This window comes from Phascolarctos cinereus, unplaced genomic scaffold, assembly GCF_003287225.1.
Source record: "Phascolarctos cinereus isolate Bilbo 61053 unplaced genomic scaffold, phaCin_HiC Scaffold_1;HRSCAF=81, whole genome shotgun sequence".
Classification (NCBI taxonomy): domain Eukaryota; kingdom Metazoa; phylum Chordata; class Mammalia; order Diprotodontia; family Phascolarctidae; genus Phascolarctos; species Phascolarctos cinereus.
Window position 1 is genome coordinate 191711056 of NW_027555514.1, and position 19392 is coordinate 191730447.

General features: G+C 42.3%; 1 protein-coding gene, 1 long non-coding RNA gene and 1 pseudogene across 2 annotated transcripts in view; 1 reads left to right on the forward strand and 2 right to left on the reverse strand.

The window, feature by feature from the left end:
• CCND2 (cyclin D2) overlaps positions 1-9947 on the reverse strand; it is a 39833-nt gene extending 29886 nt beyond the window's left edge. The window contains exons 1-3 of the mRNA XM_021001543.2: positions 9498-9947; positions 7424-7639; positions 2065-2224 (exon numbers count right to left, since the gene is read on the reverse strand). Of these exons, the coding sequence (XP_020857202.1) occupies positions 2065-2224; positions 7424-7639; positions 9498-9692 (571 nt within the window). The 5' untranslated portion in view covers positions 9693-9947. The remainder of the gene's footprint in view (positions 1-2064; positions 2225-7423; positions 7640-9497) is intronic.
• A 1319-nt stretch (positions 9948-11266) lies between these two features.
• LOC110218780 (uncharacterized) lies at positions 11267-13983 on the forward strand. The gene is made up of 2 exons (XR_002327403.1): positions 11267-11476; positions 13845-13983. It is a non-coding gene; the product is annotated as an uncharacterized LOC110218780 (long non-coding RNA).
• Positions 13984-17481: 3498 nt separating this feature from the next.
• LOC110218670 (small ribosomal subunit protein mS22 pseudogene) lies at positions 17482-18697 on the reverse strand (annotated as a pseudogene).
• Between the last annotated feature and the right edge of the window lie 695 nt (positions 18698-19392).

Sequence of the window (19392 nt, forward strand, 5' to 3'; positions counted from 1 at the left end):
GCCAAATTGGAAGAGGATCTATCCTAGAAAAAAGTTAGCATGGATATAAGGACAATATCATTCTTTGGCTCCCGACAGCTAGGCAATAAGGGAGCTTAGAAACTGGGGTCAACCACTGTAGGATCCAGAGAAAGGACAAGTTAACCTCACCCCCACGGTGCTGTATGATTAAGGGAGAGGAAAGGAAGGGTAGGACCTGAGAAGAACAAAATATTGAGTCACCGAGGGATTGCCCTCCATGGAACAAGCCAGAAAACAGAATGGAAGAAAGAGAAAAATGACTTAGTCTAAAAAGATGGTTCAGTCTAACCTGTCGGAGGTCTACAGAATGGCCCAGTGGGACTACTGGAAGAGAAGCCAATATCTGTCAACGTTAAGCATATAGGATATATTCTGCATTGAATAGGTTAGGACATCAAGGAATCAAACCCTCAGAAAACTACCAAGGAAAATGGGAACTTTATACCGTGGAATGAAATGCTGGAAACCTGAAATCATGGAGCTATGATTCCAAACTCTACATTATACAAGAAAAAGATATTAGAAGATGGCATAGCAGCATCCCTTAATCAATTTAGGGATGACAGTAATGCTTATAAGCCCCCCCTTTTTTTTTGACTGGCTCAGTGATTTCATTGGTATAGCAAGTTCCTCTACCAATCCTCTACTTTACCTACTGACTTTACTGGCTTCCTTTATGTCTCTTCCAAAATCCCACCTTCTATAGGAAGCCTTCACCAAGCCCTCTTAATTTCAATGCCTTCCTTCTGTTAATTATTTCCCATCTGTCCTACATGTAATTTGCTTTGTATATGTTTGTTTGCATGCCATCTCCACCGTTAGATTGTAAGCTCCTTGAGGGCAGGGACAATCTTTTGACTGTTTTCATATTTCCAACACTTAGCATAGTTCCTGACACATAGTATAAGCTTAATAAATATTTTATTGATTGATTAATTAGAGGACCCCTAACCTGCAATTTCTAGAAATGTGCCTGGTCACTGAGTGGTTGAGTGAGTTACCCTGTTCCACACAGTCTGAATTTTATACATTTAAAAACATTATTCTGAGAAGGGTCCATAGGCTTCACTACAATGTTCAATGGGTCCATCACAAAAACAGTTAAGACTCCCTTCTTTAAATATGACAGGAGTTAACTACTAAAATACTGACAGCTATATAACTCCTCTTCTGTGTCCAGACTGAGCTGAAGGAACCATATCCTCAGGCCGGTCTGCCCAAATGTACTTTGTATGTGAAGTGATGCTTTACCATCTCAACTCCAAGCCACTCTCCTTCTCCACTGGAAGGCTGAGCTTACAACAAAGATGAGAACTGAACAATGGGAAGGTTACCATTCAGAGAGAGGATGACCCATCTCCCCTCTGGTTTCTGTGAACACTGAGGGAAAAGGGGCCCAAGAGAATTAATCATCAGATGTGGTTGAATATGCCATGCTGATTTTGAAAAGTTTTAAAGTAAAGAATGTGGTTACTGTCCCCATTTTCACAATGCCAAGAGCCAAGATACTTCAGTATGAACTCAAAGAGGAAAAGGAAACTCAGCTAAATTACATTTCTCCCAAACTCCCCGACCTCCAATGTTCTCATTTATTAGAATAAGGAAAATTTGTACTTTGACATTATTCCTTTATCCTACATTTAAACCCACTCCTCAATTTCCTTTCAGCTTATCTCTAAACTATCCTCCCCCCCTCAAAAGATTAAATATTTAAACACAATTAGAAGGCACTATATGCAGTTTTCAAAGAGCATTTTAAACACCATAAAGAAGATTTTAAAGGGCACTATTTTTTTTTCTATACCACACCTGTTCTCATAAACCATTTATGAGCCCAGGGGGAAAAAAAATGAGAAAGCTTACAACAAAAAATCACAGCAATGAAACTGAGGACACTTTAGGATCGGGACACAAAAAGTTGTTCTAAACAACTGAAAGTCACAAAGCCTATGCTAATTTCTCTAGGAATCTACCAAAGTGTGGTTTCCTACCCCATGCTTCTCAGGCTCCTTAATCCTACGAAAACACAAAACCTACCCTTACCTGTTGCACAAAGAGCAATAAATGTCTGTGCATGCTTTCGGATCAAAAGCAGCTTGTCCTTCGGCAGGGGCAGCTTCCGTAAAATGTGCTCGATGAAGTCGTGAGGGGTCACAGCTGCCAGATTCCACTTCAACTTGCCCAATACCACCAATTCCCACTCCTGGGGGAAAGGAAAGAAAAAAAAGGAATATAATCTGAACATACTGGAACCAGAGATGCAATAGATTCTAGTGAATGGCATTAAATCCCTGCTAAGAGTTTAGGTTTGAACTCTTCTCCCCCATGCCTTCAATGCTTTGTGGAACTGTCTTGTACTGGGGAACCTCAGAAGAGTAAAATGCAAATGTAGGTAGCTTATAGCAGGAAGCAGTAATAAATGATTTGTGGTTAATATGGAGAGAGTCCCCCAGGAACCTGCCCAGGCTCTATAGCATCTTTATCTAGGACTTGGGACTACAACATGCCTTATCAAATTTAGAGGGGACACTGAGCTGGGAGGGATTAAATTAATTTCAATTTACACGCCTGCTATATACAAAGTGCGGTGAAAAGACTTATGTTCTACTGCTGAGATACAACATAAACACAGGCAAGTCAAAACAAGGTAATCTGAAGCTAGAACACTAACAACATCAGGACTGGAGAGTCTGGGAGATAACACTTGCATGAAGCCTTGAAAAAAAAAAGTAAGATTCTGAGAGACAAAATTGAGGAAGATTAAATATTAACTGCTCGATGATTTTGTCAGGATTCAAAAATGAGCTTGATAGTATAGAATGCTGGGCTGAATTTGTTATGATGGAAATAAATGTAAAATCCTAATCTAGGTGTTCAAAAAAAAAATCAATTTCCTACGTACTAGGTGAGGAAGGTAAGAGTAAATCATTCCAGTGGCGGGAGAGGGTTGGAAATCTCCATGACCACACTCCATAGTGCAATATAACGACCAGAAAAAAGAACTGCATTTAGGCTGCATTTAAAGAGGCAAAGCCTAAGACAAAAGGTGGTCAGATCATACCCAGACTACTGTGCTATGTTCTGGGTGCCTCATGTTCGGGGAGGACATATTGATAAGCTACACAGAGTAAGCTATAGAAATTAGAGAAAATGTCAAACCAGAATAAATTTTTAAAAATGAGCCTGGGAAAGCCCAAGTGGAGACAGGGTGGTTATCTTTAAATAGCTAGAAGGTCATCATATGGAAGAGCAATTGAACTGGTTTAACTTGACTCTAAAAGGCAGAACTGGAAGCAAAGCGTAACAATTACAAAACTCTAGATTTGACTGGATCTTACAAAAAAAAATCTCCATCAACTGTAGCTATCCAAAGTGGAATGGGCTACCTCCTGAAGTACTGGGTCCTCCATCACTTGAGGTGATGTTTGGAAAAACAGAGGCAGGTTGACTACTCATTGGGAAAGTGTAGAGAGTATTACTGCTGACAACAGCTGTCATGTAAGATTTGCAAAGCTCTATACTATTACTTCATTTGATCAGGTACCAGTTGGAAAAGATGTCCTCTTTTCTTCAGACTATGATTCTTTGAAAATTGTTGATTTTCTACTTATGTTAAAAATGTAAAGCGTTGGTGAGTCTAAGGAGAGCCTTCCCCAGTATTTATTCTTTGCCAAGATTCTACTTCTTCCCTTTGTCCCAAATCCAATGCTGCTGTTTTCCCACCTAGAAAGCTTAACCAAAACTTAAGAGTGCCAAGGTAGCTGTGGTTCTTCAGTAAAAATTTATTTTTAATGTCTGTGTCAGTGATGTTTAGTAATTAAATTACTCGTGGAAAAATGAAGATTGAAATAACGTTCCTTGACCTTGCTTCTTGACAACTTGAATCTTGCAAGAGTCTGATTGTATTTTCCCAGGCCATGCCCAAAAGTGCCATACTTCTCTTTGTTGAGTTAAAAAAAGAAAAAAAGATAAAAGTAAAATAAAATAAAAATCCTTCCAGACAAATCATGCATCAATTTTGCAAAAATGGGACTTTTAAGACCCTTAGCATTCTGTCACCTAAATGTGCTATACTAGGGACTGTAATCAGCAATCTCATTTTTCTAGATAGCACGATTTAAAGAAAGATCAAAAAACCATGAGTTGGAAAGGACCTTAGAGTCCAACCTATCCCTGAATAGTTATCTCCTCTACAATATACCCCAAGTAGTCATCCAGACTCTACTTGAATTCTTCCAATGAAGGGGCATCTACTACTTCTTGAGGTTTTTGTTTGCTATTGTTCAGTTGTGTCCAACTCTCCTTGACCCTATTTGGGGTTTTCTTGGAAAAGATACTTGAGTGATTTGCCATTTTCTTCTCCAGCTCATTTTACAGTTGAGAAACTGAAGGAAACAGGGTTAAATGACTTGTCCAGGGTAACACAGCTAGTAAGTGTCTGAGGCTGGATCAGCACTCAGGTCTTATGTACCCCGGGGCCCATTGCTCTCTCCACTGCACCACCAAGCTGCCCATTAGTTAGGGCAGTCCATTCTATTTTAAGACAGTTCCAGTTCTTGGTGTTGCCTAGCATCAAATCTCATTTACTGTCCCATATTATCTGCTATCCAGGGCCAAGCTGAATAAGTCTGCTCTCTTTTCCACATGACTTCCCTTCAAATATCTGGTTCCCACTATCTTGTCCCTAAGCCTTCTCTTTTCCAAGTTAAATATTTCTAGTTCCTCCCCCTGATCCTCATATGACATCATCTCAAGGCCCTTCCCCCTCTTGGCTCTCCTTCACAAGACACCCTTCCAGCTTATCAATATCCTTTCCAAAATATAGTATCCAGAACTGGCCACAAAACTCCAGAAGTACTTTGACCAGGACAGCGTACAGAGGGACTTTCACCTCCCTAATCCTTAAGATCATACATCTCTTAATGAGCCTAAAATTACTTTTTTTTTGGCTACCATAACACAATAAGGATTCATTTTGACTTTGACACAAAAACTCAGACTGTTTTTTTAGATGAAATGCTGTCTAGCCACAACTACCCCATCTTGTACTCATGAAACTGATCTTTTTTTTAAAACCTCATGAGCAAGAATTTGTATTTAACCTTGATAAGTTTATTATTTGACTCAACATTCTAGCCTAAGCTCTTTTTGTATCCTTACTCTCATCCTTGGTGCTCACTCTCCCTTCTGCTTTGATAAGGCTGCCTTTATTACTCAGTCCAAGGGCTAAGCATGCAAACCTTAGCTCTTCTAGATCTCATACCTTCAGTTCCTTAAAGCTCAGCCCTCACTGAGCTCATTCAGGGAGTTCTCTCCAAAGTGAAACAGACTAAAAAGGATATGACAGCTGGAGGAAAAAAAATTACCACAAGGATATCATCAAAAGAAAGGAAAAGGGGGAAAACCCAACCTCCAACATCCCTACCCTCACATTTGTCCTAAGAGATCCAAATCTCTCTTCCTTGCTCAGTCTGAAGACTGTTCAAAATGTTGTCGTAACTCCTTAGTCTGAAAAATTAAATTTTAGTGGTGTTTTTTTCTCCACTAACCAACTCTTTAACCTTGTGGCACACATAATATTTCTGGGCCTTGATTTCTTCATCTAGAAAATAGCTTAGACCCCATGATATTCAAGGTTCCTTTTCTAGCAATAAAATTAGCTGCTTATGATATGAGAATGGGGAATGGTATAATGTCCCTTAAGGATGGACTAGATAGGTAGCCCCAGGAGAAGCTTCCAGCCCAGGTTTTCAGGGAACTCTGAAAATATCTTGTGTATCATGGTTTAATCGGTATTATATTTTATCTGTGAATACATTTCATCACCCCTACTCAACTGCAAGTTCCATGAGGTCAGAGACCATACTATTTTCCTATGGATCTTACCCTGAACTGAAAATCTCCACACTTGTGCTAAGCAAGCAGAATGCTTTGCCTGTTGAATCTAAAGACATTGTACAAAATGTTGGCCTGGTCCATTAGTTTGGTGTCTTGCACAGAGGATATGATTAAAGAAGATTGGAACACATGACTTCTGACTTTGCCAGTATGTTGAAATGAATGGAGCTGTCACTGATGTTGACATCTTTCTTCCGGCTCTTATGAATTGACAGAATAATAGCCTGGTCCCCAAACCCTACAGTTTCCCCTCCATAAGCTCCAAAGTCAGCTTCAACTATTTTTGGAAACTGGTGAAACCCTGAGGTCTTACTGACTACAAAGTTAAGTTGAAACCCCAGCCTCTAGTTCTATAAAAGGATATTGGTGCAAGAGCCTTTTCTTGCACAATTTAAAAAAGACATATCTCTCTAGAGGAAACCACTTTTCTTCAGCCTCAGAGAGGCAGCTGAAATCTGGCAGTGTTTCAAAAGGTGAAGTCATTCACTGCCTCTGTCTATATACCCCTTGGCAAATCCTTCCTCCCACCTCTACGGTTATGAATTTCTGTCACTAGGTGGCAGCACAGCCCTAGTGGCAAAGGCCCCCTTTACCAATTAAATGAAATATCATTAGGAGAACCCCCAAACACTTTTTAGAGATCAAGGCCACTATGGACATCACAGAGCTGAAAGAGATGTAGACCTAGTTCAATCCCTGGTTTGTGAGAGGCAGCTTTAGGGAAAAAGAAAAGGGATGTTTTGTATAAAAAGGAGAGAGGAAAAATCTTCAACCCTCTTAATAATTTGGGGGTGGGGGGGAGGGGGGTCAGAGAGGGTGTTGTCTAATAAACCAAAAAGTTCCATGGCAAAGATAACTGTAACCCTTCAACACTCTCTTCCCTTCTCCTCCCAACCTGGTGCAAAAAACATCTCCCCCCACCCCCCAAAAAAGTCTAACACTTTAGTGACACTAAAAACCAAAGGTCAAATACTGAATAGTCTACTAGCCTAAGGTGTCATTGGGATACAGGGTATTATGAAATATGGTCCCAGCTCTCAAACTGCTTACTAATACCATCTGGGCAAGTTACCCCAACACTGCATGCCTCAGTTTCCTCATCTGTAAAATGAGGACGTGGGATTGATGAAATAACCTCAGAAATCTCTTGTAGCTCTAAATCTACAATCAGGTCAGATGCCACCAACAGCCATCATCTGGCGAAGTTGGATTATTATTTTCTCAATATTCAAGGATAAAAATTAAATCTCTGTATATCAGGCGACTCCCATCATCATTTCTTTCTCTCACCAAAATACCTACTATTATCAACATACAGCATAAATTTGAACAACCCAAACTTATATCTTCTTTTCTTGATAGAGACATCACGGAGGAGAGAGAAAGTTCTCAGCATAAAAGAGCTAGGTAGGGTAAATGAAAGAATCTAGGAAGATGAGAGACGGGAAAGGGGCTAAGGCTGAATGGAGAAGGAACAGAATTGGAGGGAGGAGGCATTAATTACCAGCAGCTCTTGGGGTTTGACAGAATTATCGGTATAAATGCACAGTTTCTCTGCAGTAAGGGGGATTGTTTCCTTCAGCTTAGAGGCCAGGAACATGCAGACAGCACCCAGAAGCTGTAGACGGCACTTAGGAGTAGGCACCCCAGCTAAGAAACGGTCCAGGTAATTCATGGCTAAAGGGAAGACCTCTTCTTCGCACTTCTGCTCTTCACAGACCTATAATGGGGGGGGAGAAGAGAGCATGGGAGATAAAGAGAAGAGGGAGAAGCAGAATACAGTTAACCAACTCAAACGATTTCATTTTAGGGGGTGGGGAGGGCTGCGGATGTGATGGAGTGATAAGATTAGAGGCAGAGGAAGTTATAGACAGCTGACCAGGTATCTGACATCCCGATTCCATGAAAGAAAAAAAATAGAAATGAATTAAATAAAACTCCAAAGTCGAAGGAATAAGCAGTAGCCTGCCCATCCCACTTTCTCTTGCTACATACTTCTTTTGCTGGCTCTCACCCTCTTTTTTTTTTTTTAAATTTCTTCGTATTAAAAAATAAGATCAAAATTACCCAGGCAACTGGTGGGCAATCCTTGGCCACAATCAGACCCCACGACCCTTGCTCTATCATTCCTTATACTTGAAAAAATGCTTGGGGAGGTGGAGGGGGGGTGTAGATCGTGGCTCTGAAATCCAGTAGTTGCTAGTGGGGTGGGGGTGGGGGTGGAGGTGGAGAAAAGGGGGGAGGGAGGAGAGGAAGAGATGTCGCAGTCTCAGCAAGCACACAGAGCTGTACAACTTGCCGTGGCTGCTTCAAAAATTTACTAAAAATCGAGGAATGATCCTAGAGGAGTCTTTTGAGCACGAAAACCCCGAGAAGGGTTCCGGCTTTCCAAATTTGTGTGTTGGGGGTGCTTACACACTTTTATTTCGACTCTTTAGAATACTTCGTGACAGAGGTCCAACTAGCTCGGAGGCAGTTAAGAACGAGCAAGTGACCGCTAAGTCCCGCTGGCCCCACAAGGATGAGAGCAAGGGAAGGTAGTGGGGGTGGGGTGGAGAAATGGGGCTAGTGTGAAGAACTGAGGGTCAGCAACCCTGAAATTACTTTTTTTAGGGGTGTCCTGAACCCCTTTCCTTTCCTTCCGCACCCCACCCAAATTTCCTCCGCACGACGCAAACTGTTAAGCTGAACTCTTTTAAGTAATCCTTCCAAGGACGTAGAGTTGAGGGCAGAATAAAAAGGGAGAAGAGGGGCGCTGGGGTTATGGGGGTCTCGGAGAGGTGCGGAGTAGCTTCAAGCTTCTTGAACCCAAATTTGCAAAGCAACATGGCGAAACCATGGCAGGTCTGGGGCTATGCATACGTGGGCACATTGAGAAACTTACTGGGCAAAGTTTTGGGTGGGGGAGGAGAAAGTGTGTATGTGTGTGTGGGGGGGTCATCTCTGCCTCCCCTCTTTTCTGTGCAGCGTCTGGGGCTACTTAATTCTCAGCTCTCTTCCTTTTCTATTCCCCCTCCCCCCAGCCCACTCTTCAATGCCAACAGTGGAGCCCCGACCGCATGCGGAGACTTGGGGCTGAGATGAATTGGCGTTTTACACATTTTTTGCAACTTTTCTGCTCACATACCCATACACACATACAAGCACACACGGGCGCGGATACACACACACACACACACACACACACACACACACATACACACGCTGCACAGATACGCCGAAAGCAACCTCCGCAGGTTGGGGGGTTGGAAGCAGAGAAACACATGCGAACCTGCACACGCGGGCTGGCTCAAAAGCCCACAGCCTTACTTACCCTCTCTGGCCGCCACCCCCATTGCAAACCTCTCCCAGATTCAGCCCAATCTCCCTCATTTTCCCTCCGCCCCCGCCCCCAATCCTGCTTTGCGCAGATCATAAAAAAGGCCACGAGTCCAGCAAAGGCGCGCGCGGAATAACCGAGCGTAGGTTAAGAGTCCGCCGTGCAAAAATCTCCAAGGTCCCAACCCCTCTGGGTCCCCGAAATAGAGGTGGAAGGTGTGTGTGTGGGGAGATTTGCTAAGGGGAGGGTCCAGACCAACCTCCAGCATCCAAGTCGCCACCATTCTCCTCATGTAGGGCTGAATGTCCTTTTGCACGCATTTGAAATAGGAGCACTGGGGTAGATAGCGTTCCTCGATGGTGAGTAAGTTAAGCAAAACGCGGTCGTCGAACAACAGGCTGGGGTCCGGCACAGCCCTCCGGATGGGGTCCACCTCGCAGCACAGCAGCTCCATGACGTTCCCAAGAACCTACTCTTCTTCCCTCCCCGCCCCCCCTTTCCTCAAGATTAGAAAAGGTTTTGGGGGGTGGGGTGGGGGTTCTTACCTCCTTCTTTTAGAAAAAAGAAGGGGGAAACCAGAGGAGGGAAGCAGGATGAGTAGATGAGGAAGAGGCTTTAAGAGGGCTGTCCCACTCACTCCTGCTCTCCCTTCAAACTTTTCTGCTCTGTCTTAGACTCTCTTTCCTCCTGCAGAGGAGGCAGTGACGTAAGCCGGCTGGGCAGTCAGCTCCCCTCCCTCTCTCCCTAGACTCACTCTCTCCTCCCACTAGTTCCTCCTCCGCTCCTTCTTTCAGCCTCCCTCCCTCCCTTCCCTTCTCGTTATTATGGAGAACAGCAGCTGGTCAGACGTAACATCAAACGCTGCCCCCCCCCTTTTCTTTTCTCCTTTGCCCTCTCCCTCTATCCGCTCTAGGAAAAAGGAACCAGGGGCCCACGTATGGGGTAGCCCATAAAAAATGACAGCTTCCCGTTTCACCTTCTTCCTCCACTTTTTTAATGAATCCTATCATACTGAGTGTCCCAAAAGTCTTAGTGCAGTGTATGTATGCGGTTGGGGTGGGGGTGGGAGGGTTTCCATTTCCCCAAATAAAACCCAGCCTCCGCTCACTTTGACTTTTCCTATATCTATCTCCAGATGCTTGGGTAGTGAAGGATGAATGCAGGGGGGCAGGGCAGGGGGCAATTTTGAAATTGGTCTTTAAATGAAAAATCGGGGTTTGATTTAAAAAATAATTGCATGCCCAGCTTTAGATAGAGCTGAGGCTCCCGGACCGCCAATGCTCCAGATAAACTTCTTTTGGTGCACTTTAGCTAAAAGTGCTCAGAATACAATGTCCCGTCCCCGCCTCCCCTCCGAGTCCCGCGCGCGCGCTCGCTTAAACCACCTTCCTTTCCTCTAGACGAGCAAGAGAAGGAAGAGGAAGGGGGACCGTTCCTGGGAGGGTGGATGCACCCCCAGCAGACAGGAACTCCAAGAAGGAAGCATTCTACTCTAGGGGATTGTGTGTGCCTAAGGTGGTGGTGGTGGGGGGGAATGATGAAGCAATTGGCCAGAGAGGATGGGGAATATAAGGATAAGGAAGGTAGGGAAAGAGAGGAGTTTGGCAGAAGGCCTGAATAAGACCCAGGGATTCCCCAGTAGCAAGCATTCAGGAGTTAAAGCCCCTTCTAGCTCGACTTTGCCTCTATCTGCGGAGAAGCAGTCGGAGGTTTCTGAACAAGGCCTGACCACACAGATACAGCTTTCTAGGAAATAAAGGGGAGGTGGAGGAGGGGACTGATTAGATTTAGCTCCCCTCCCCCCACCTTTCCTTCATCGCAAAGCTGACAATCTCCGCAGTCATTTGCGTTCATCCAAATTGATACCAGAGGATGCATTGCTGGCAGCCATCGTTTTTTTTTCTTTTTATTAGTTATTGAATACACGGACCTTGACTCTAGGCCACTGCTGTTCTTCCCCCCCTCCCCAGCATCTAATATTTGGAGAATGGGATGTCATCTTTGCTATCTCCTAGCCACGCCCGTGCTGGTGGGTACCGGGTGCTGCTAGGTTCTTCTCCCACCCTATAAGCGGAGGTAGAATGCTTTGCAAGCTTTAATAAGAAGGGACAGGAGAAAAGGAGACATGAGGGCAAAAGGGGTGGATGGGGAGAAGGTGGTATGGTGTGGTGCGCAGGCGGTGAAGTTGAAAGAAGTTGTTCATGAGATTTTCAAGACCAAGAGGTGAAGTAGCGAAGGGTAGGTAGAAGTGGAGAAAACCCAAACTACTTGCAATTAATTCAGCCCCTTTAAAGGAGGGTGGGGCGGAAGGGGTGGATGGTTGAGGGGAGGGGGCATATCACTTTAAAAGGGTGAGTAAGAGTTTGGGGAGCTGTCTCTCCCCTCCCTCTATTTGCATAGCCAATAGCTCAGAGACTCTTGCTACTGCGCGCTGAATGTTACTGGGCAGATTACTTTTTTTTTCTTAGTAGGAAGCATTCCCCTCTATATCAAAAGAAAGCAAAGTTGGCGAGAAGCGAAGAGGGGGCTGGGGAAAGGAAGGAGGAGTCTTCAAAACTAATCAATAGGGGGGAGAATCGGTATCCGATTTACTCTGTGTGAGGGCAGGGGTAGAGGGATGTGTGACTGCTGATTGGAAGCCATTAACTTTGTAGAAAGGAAAAAAAAATTAAAAGCTCTCTGTGCAAACCCAACTTGCAAACTTGAAACTGTTCTGCGCCACAGATGACCCTCGGTTTGAATATGGTATTACTGGGAATACAGCAAATTCATTTAAACTATTGATTTTAGTCAGCTTGGAGTTTCCGACTGGGGATTTGAATCACTCTGAATAAATAAACATCTCCATTTTTAAAAGCCATTGAGAAATAACTCAAACTTCACCTAACCTACAGATCAAACAGTCGTGGTCTGCGTGGGGGCCGGGGGAGAAAAAGAAGAAGGGAGGTGTATTTTAAAGAAAGAAGATATGTAATTGGGTAATCAAGGACAGAAGCTTGGGACACTTTCCAGCCCGGCAGTGTGTCATTCATATTTTGCATTATTTGATAACTGGTCACCGTCCCTACCCTATCTCCATGCAAGAAAACGGAAAGTACCGTTCTTATAGATGCACTGTGGTGGGATGAGACAAGTCTCAGTTCCCCCCAGGCCTTACTCACTCCGGGGGAGGGAAGCTGGGGTGACGAGTCCTAAGCCTTTGGGGGTAGGCTAAGATGCTAAGTCTACTCTGCCGCCCTTCCCCCTCTCTCCTAGCCGAGGCTTGCTTTACTTTGAAACACCAGCAAAGGGAGGCTGAGGAGAAAGGGGGAGGGGAGAGGAGGGACAAGAAAGAAATCTCCGATTCTGTCCTTCATTCATTAAGATCGTGAGCTTGGGCAAATTCCGCTTGGCAGGCTAAGTCCATGAAAGCCTCTTTAAAAGTTTCTTCATTCCCTTCTTCCCATTGCTGACTGTTTCTGTACACTAGCAGCGCTCTTTATCACTCTCTGGTCTCCAATTTATCTTCGTGGGGGAAGGGGGTTTCTCTACACGAGCCGTCTATATCACTAGAGTCTAAAAAGTAGCATTAAGAACAAAAAAAGTTTTTTTTAAAAAAGGACTACAGTGCTAAGAAGAAAGCACTTTGGTTTCTAAGCATATACACACACACAAAGCGCATTTTGGGGAGGGGGTCAGAAGTTTATTTGTACCTTCAGCTAAAAAGTAAGCGCTTGGGTTTGACTTTGAGGTTAAAACAACCTCTAGAATCAAGGTTTTTCTGGGTGTGTGTTCTCCCTCTAGCAACTCAGCTCCACAAAGGAAAGTGTCCAGTAGTTTCAAGGCTAAATTTTGGGGAATACAAGTTCTCTCGTCTCTCTCTCTACCACCCCCTCCCCGCCCCTTCTACACGTGTTTGTGTAGTTTCGGTTGGAAAGGGTACAAAACGCTGTAGGGGTAGGGACCAGCCCGGTGTTCCGAGCCGTGTGTAACAGCATGGGAATCCGCAATAACACACTCACCTGGCAAATACACCCCAGCCAGGTGAGCTTGGAGCTGGGTGAAAGTTTAGAGGCACGTGTTCAGAGTACGGACCCAGTAGTAAACAGTGTTCCACGGAGCAACAAATTGGGAGACTGGGGGGCATTTCTTCCCTTGGCCAAACTAGGAGGTCGAGATGGAGTGGGGGGAGGGGAGGAGTAATCCTTTCTTTGATAGTGGGTGTTTCATTATTTCACGAAGGGAGAGATGGTCAGAAAATTAAAACCCTAAGGCCATTTGAAAATTAATCTCAGCACATTATTTCTCTCCTTTAGAAATTCTTTGACCTAGGAAGTGAAATGACCTAGGAGGAAAATGAAAGAAGGACAGAGGTGGGAAAGAGGAGGAAAGGAAGAGGAATGGGAATGAAAGGAGAATGGGTCTGTGGTGGGCATGGGTTGTAGACTAAAGCCACAATGGCAGTCTGTCTTGCCCTGGGCTGGGGAGCACAGGTATAAAGGAGTAGTTTGAGTTTCCTTGTCGGATCCCCAGGGCGTTTCAGGTGAGAGGTTGGGTCGGGTCTTGTGTGTGTGCGCGTGTGTGTCTTTATCTAATTATTCTGTTTATTTACTATATTTTGATGCAGACTCGTGTTTTCTTCCGGACGCAACAGATGCTGCAAGTGCATTTTAAGAGGCTACCCGCTTGCCTTATGTTCACCTACTAGAGCCTCACTCTTCTTTCCGGGAAAAGTAAAGATAAATAAATAAAAGGTCAAAACTTTCCGTGGTTCTCTTGCCTGATTCAGCTTTTCACACTTCTCACAGGGCCAGGAAATTTATTACAGCTTTATGGAAATTTATTTTCCAACAATATAGGTGGTGGGAGTTCTCCTGGAAGGAGACACCTCATCCTGGAGTGCCCCCTACTCCCCAGGAGGAAAAAAACCCCACCGATCTCCCCCACACTTTTCTCTCCTGGGACGCCCTCCTGGCCCTAGCCCCCCTATCCATCCCCGAGGGGGGCGCAACCTTGGCAATCACTCCTCTGTAGCCGCCACGCAGCTTTTTCGAGGAATTTTGACGTCATTTTCACGTGGGGGGAAGGGGCTGGGAGAGCAAGAGGAAGCTGTCGGGGAGAGGGGGAAGGGTGTGGAGGGAAGCCGTAGCTTGGGTGGGGGGTGTTGGCTGAAGGGTCTCTCCACACCACTCCACCCCCAGCCTCCTCCACTTCGGCCACGCTGAGCTTTCAGTGGTCCAGCTTTGCAAGCCCCAGGGTTGCCGGCAATTTTGTTTGCAGAAATTGCCATTGCCTGAATCTTCTTAGGCAATTCGTATCCAAAGTTGCTATTGCTTCTCGGCCTGCAGCTCGCGACCCTCCCCCGCCACTATCTTCACTTCCCAAGAAGTTTCTTTTTACTATGAGCTCCGCAGCATGTTAATTCTAATGGTGGGGGGGGGTAAATCCCTTACCCCCTAGCGTTTTTCTGTTGCTTCTGAATACTGAGATCTGCCAATGATCGCGATTGTTGTTCACGACTCTGACTACTACGAACTCCTCCTAACTCCAGTAAAAGCAAAAGTAGCTTTAAAGGAAAGCCGTATCCCTGACCTAGGGACCTTTGGACTAGTGAATGAGTGAATGTGTTCTTCTGTTGTTCAGGTATTGAGTTCTAGATTCAGCTTCACAAAAGTAGTTTTCATGCTCAATAAACTCCCCTCTCCACCGCCCCTTTCCGTGCTCCTACATAGAAGAATGGGGGCTTTGGTGGGAGGGTGATTACACACCGAGTAAAGCCATCAGTGGATATAAGCACTGCTACTTGTACTTTTCTTAGACTAGCTGTCTACTCACATCGGTTTACAAATATACCACTTGAATTATTTCTACTGACCATAGGCAAAGGATGCAAGAGAGTTGAGGGTGGGGGAGGGGGGGAACAAAGGCTATCCAACTGGTATCCGGTACCTGGGGCTATGATTCCTTCACTGTAAATTTAACCAATAATTTATTGCCTTCTTTAAAGTAATACTGATCCTTTTTAACCTTTCTTTTGGGGTGACATTGGAGTAAAGTTCCTTTCCCAAAGCCAAGCTGGCAATTTCTTACTTTATAATGAAATATAGTGGAAGAATTTAAAACTGGGACCAATATTGGAGGGGCTTGAGGTGTGGGATTTAGGGGGAAAGTTCACACAACCAAACCACAGGAAGTAACAATGTAAACTTGTATTTATATCCATAGGCAGATTTGTTGTACCATTGAGGAAATGGTTTGGAGCTGAGTTAAAAAAAAAAAAAAAAGGCAGACCTGAGGTAAAATCATTTGTCCCAGATTGGGAGATGGAGGATTATGGAGCTTGAGTACCCTAGCTGGGTATCATGGGTATTTATGAGGTAGCATGAAGTGTAGAAACATTATTTTTAAAGGTTGTCAGAGTTCAGTTATAAAAGTGCTCTTTTAAAAAACATTTCTACCTTTTTTTTGCTTTACGTAACCGCTTTTAATAACTGTTGATGTGACTCAAGCAAGTATTTTATAATATATTACCTCTGAAGAGTAACAATTAGTAAAAGTTACAATTTTTAAAATGTGTTAACATTATTGGTGGTTGGTTGTGGTTGATTTGCATTATGGTACCTGATTTGACCCACACCTGATTTGTATGTGCAAAGGTAGGAAGTAAAATGATTTAGTAAAAAATAAATGAAAAAATTTAAAAAATAGAATGTAATTTTAAAAAAAATGAAGAGGCCAAAGGAATTGTTTGAGGGGCTGAAAAGTCATGTGTCTCTAAAATTTCATTTAGATTCATTATTGGGTTTCTGAGAAGTTAAGCCAAGTCCTTTTTAAATTAAAATTTTTACTAGTTTGTCAAGACCATATCCAGAGATTGTTTTATAGAATAATTGCAATTTGTTTTCACACTTAGTCAGAAATTACAAAAGAAATTCATCCTCATCCTCCAAAATCTATTTCCTAGTAAAACTGAGTCTACTTCTGATTTTGTAGTTTTCTTTATCGTTCACCAATTAAAACAAAATTGAACCTGGATATATTTTCAAGTAATTTCACATTTTATTTTTAAAACACAAAGTTTGTTGCCTTGTTAGTAGAATATCCATAAAATTCATAAGAAGGTTGAACATACTGATGTTGCATATTATGGTCATTTTTAAATCAATGAATAAAAACTGGGCAAATAACTAGTATTTAGTTTTCTTGGTTTGTTCTTTGTTTTTGTGGTAAAGTAATTTTTAAGTCTTTCAAAGTCGCTTTCCTTTATAATGTTATAGTCATATAAATTGTTCTCCTGGTTCTTCTCAATTCCTTCTACATCAGTTCATGCAGGTGTTCTGGGATTCTCTGAATCCATATATTCTTAATTTCTTATGTTACAGTAATATTTCAGTCCATTCCATTTCACATATTTTGTTCAGCAATTATTTTCTTTAATGCTTTTTGAAGAGGTTAGGTATATTGAAAAGGAGTAAATTTAAAGATACAAAGCAAGTTATTTCCACAGTTTTGTAATCTCCGAAATGTACGATGAGCACATCCCTAATGTTTTAGGGCTGACCTAAATATATACATTTTACATTCTGTCGTACATAGTAGAAGTCAATCCATTCTAAGAGATGTATTTCCTCCTCATTTAGCTTTAAATAAGATCATCTATACTTATGTTAAGTTGAAACAAGGTTTTGCCTACACATAACCAAAACAAATTAGAAAATCAACCCTTCTACTTTGTTGTATATGATTGAAGATGAAATTAGGGTAGAAAATCCAAGCTAATTTCTAATGTGATCTACCTCAAATCACATTTTCATTATGGCTGGATGATCTCTGAGTCAAATAATTCTTTGTGAGGTTTAGAGGTGAATTCCTAAATGGGCATCAAATGATGTGGGAAATCACAGAGCACAGTTAAGATGTAGTCATGGCAAATAATACTGAAGTCAGAAAATTATACTTTAACATGTCACTGGTTCGGGAATTTTACTGATGTAGATAGATCTTTCTTTCATTGCAGAAGATACTGATATTCAGGCAGTAGTAATAGAACTGCCCTGCTGGTCTGTGTCCTGTTCTGAGCCTCCTTCTGTTTTCTTTAGGATCTTTTTAAAATGTTTGATTGCTGTTTATTTCTGTTATTTATTTTTCGCATTATTATCTCTGCCTACCTTTTTCTCCACATAGAAGTCTTCCTTTGTAATAAATACAATCAAGCAAAACAATCACTACATAAAGTATATGTCTCATTCTGAACTTCTAGTCCATTAATGAAACTTGGAAGTATGTTTCTTTAGCAGTCTTTTGACATCATGATTGGCTATTGTATTGATTAGATTTTCTGAAGTCTTTTTTTTTAAATAAAAAGATACTTTACTTAAGTACTTTTTTCTGGAAGCTGCAAAATGACTACTAAATGCTTCTTGGTAAAACTGTAAAGTCAACTTTATTCTCCCTTTTGCTCTTCTGTTTTTGCAAAGACCTTAATTATGTCTAATCCGTCAGCTCCTTGTTCTTTAGCCTTCCTTAGCTGAGTGTCCATGTGGATGAAGCATGTGATACATAATGACCAAATGTGTGGCAACATCCATTATCTCTCCCCAAATATCTATCCAAATCTCTCTGAATCTGGTCAATCAGCATACCACCAATCTTTTTTTTAATTTACTAGATACCACACCATTCCACCAAACTGTCTTGTTGAATGCAAAACACCATATTTACCATGCTTTTCTATATCTTCATATGTCTAGTGATTAATTTTAGTATAATCCACTGAATGTGGTTCAAACTGTGCAACACAGAGATTGAGGATATCTTCAAGATGATGTTGACTGAACAAAGTTGGAAGATTTTCTTCCTGGAACATTAATGGTGGAAAAATCTTGCTATCTGTTTTGGGGAAAAAGACCTGGATCATTCTGTCTAGTCTTTCTAGGAAGTTTTACATAGAATACCACTTGGTTCCCTGACAACAATGAAACATTCATGATGGGGAATGCTAAATGTTAAATCAGTAAATGGGTATTTGGAAGTAATCAGTTCTTTCAAGGATTCTATCATCTGCTAATACATCATTTATTGGCTCTCCTTTCAGCACAGGAGGCATTTTAAACCGTTCTTTAGCTGCCTCAATGGCATCTGTTGTGGCTCTTTCTAGTTGTATTTCTATCATTAGCTTATATGTTGGTGGCTTGAGTTGTTGTTTAATTGGTTTAAAAACCTGTAAATCCAAACCAATCATTTTGATGAGTATATTTTTCAACTTCCTTAGCTATGAATTCTGGCTTCTTTGTCTCTGAACAACAGGAGTTAGCCCCGGAGCCCATCTGATGACAAGATGGCCCCCATCCTGAAGCCTTCCACCAAGAGCAGGGTTTGGGGCAGAGGTCTGATCCTCACAAGTCCTGTGCCCCAGGATGTCGCTTGGCAGAGCCAAAGGGAAGCCAGCACCCTGAAGGCCACCATCACTCCATTAGCCATCTGCCCCGGCTTTTCTTAAGTCTTTTAAAAGTTGCTTCTTTTAAAATGTTGTAGACCAACAAATTGTTTTCCTAGTGATAATTCACTTTGCATCAGTTCATGGAAGTCTTCCAGGTTTCTCTGAATCCATCATATTTTTAATTTCTTAATATTCCATCACATTCATATGCCATAATTTGCTCAGTCATTCTCCCATTGAAGGATACTCATTTTGTTCCCAGTTTTTTGCTGCTATCAATAAAATTTGTGCACAAGGCTACAGTATTTTGCTTCTGTCTTTAACTTCTTTGGGGATCTGGTTCAAAGAATAGACCCAATTTAGTGACTTTTAGTTGCAAATTGCTTTCTAGAATGGTTGGATCAATTCAGAGTATCAAGCTTCTCTAACTTTTTTCTGTAGATTCATAATATTGAGAGCTGGAAAAGACCCTAGAAATGATTTAAACCAACCTTATTTTACAGCTGATGATACTAAGGCCCTAAGATGTACAGTCATTTCCCTTAAGTCACACAGGTAGTAAGGAGGAAAGTCAAATTTTGAACTCAAGCTCTCTTACTCCAAAACTAATATTTTTTCCACCATACCTTGACTTCCCTGCAAACAGTTATACTTTTAAGAATTGTAAAAAGCACTTATGATTCAAGCTTGTCCTGAACAAATTGAAAACCACTGTTTTATAAAAGAATGTTTCTAT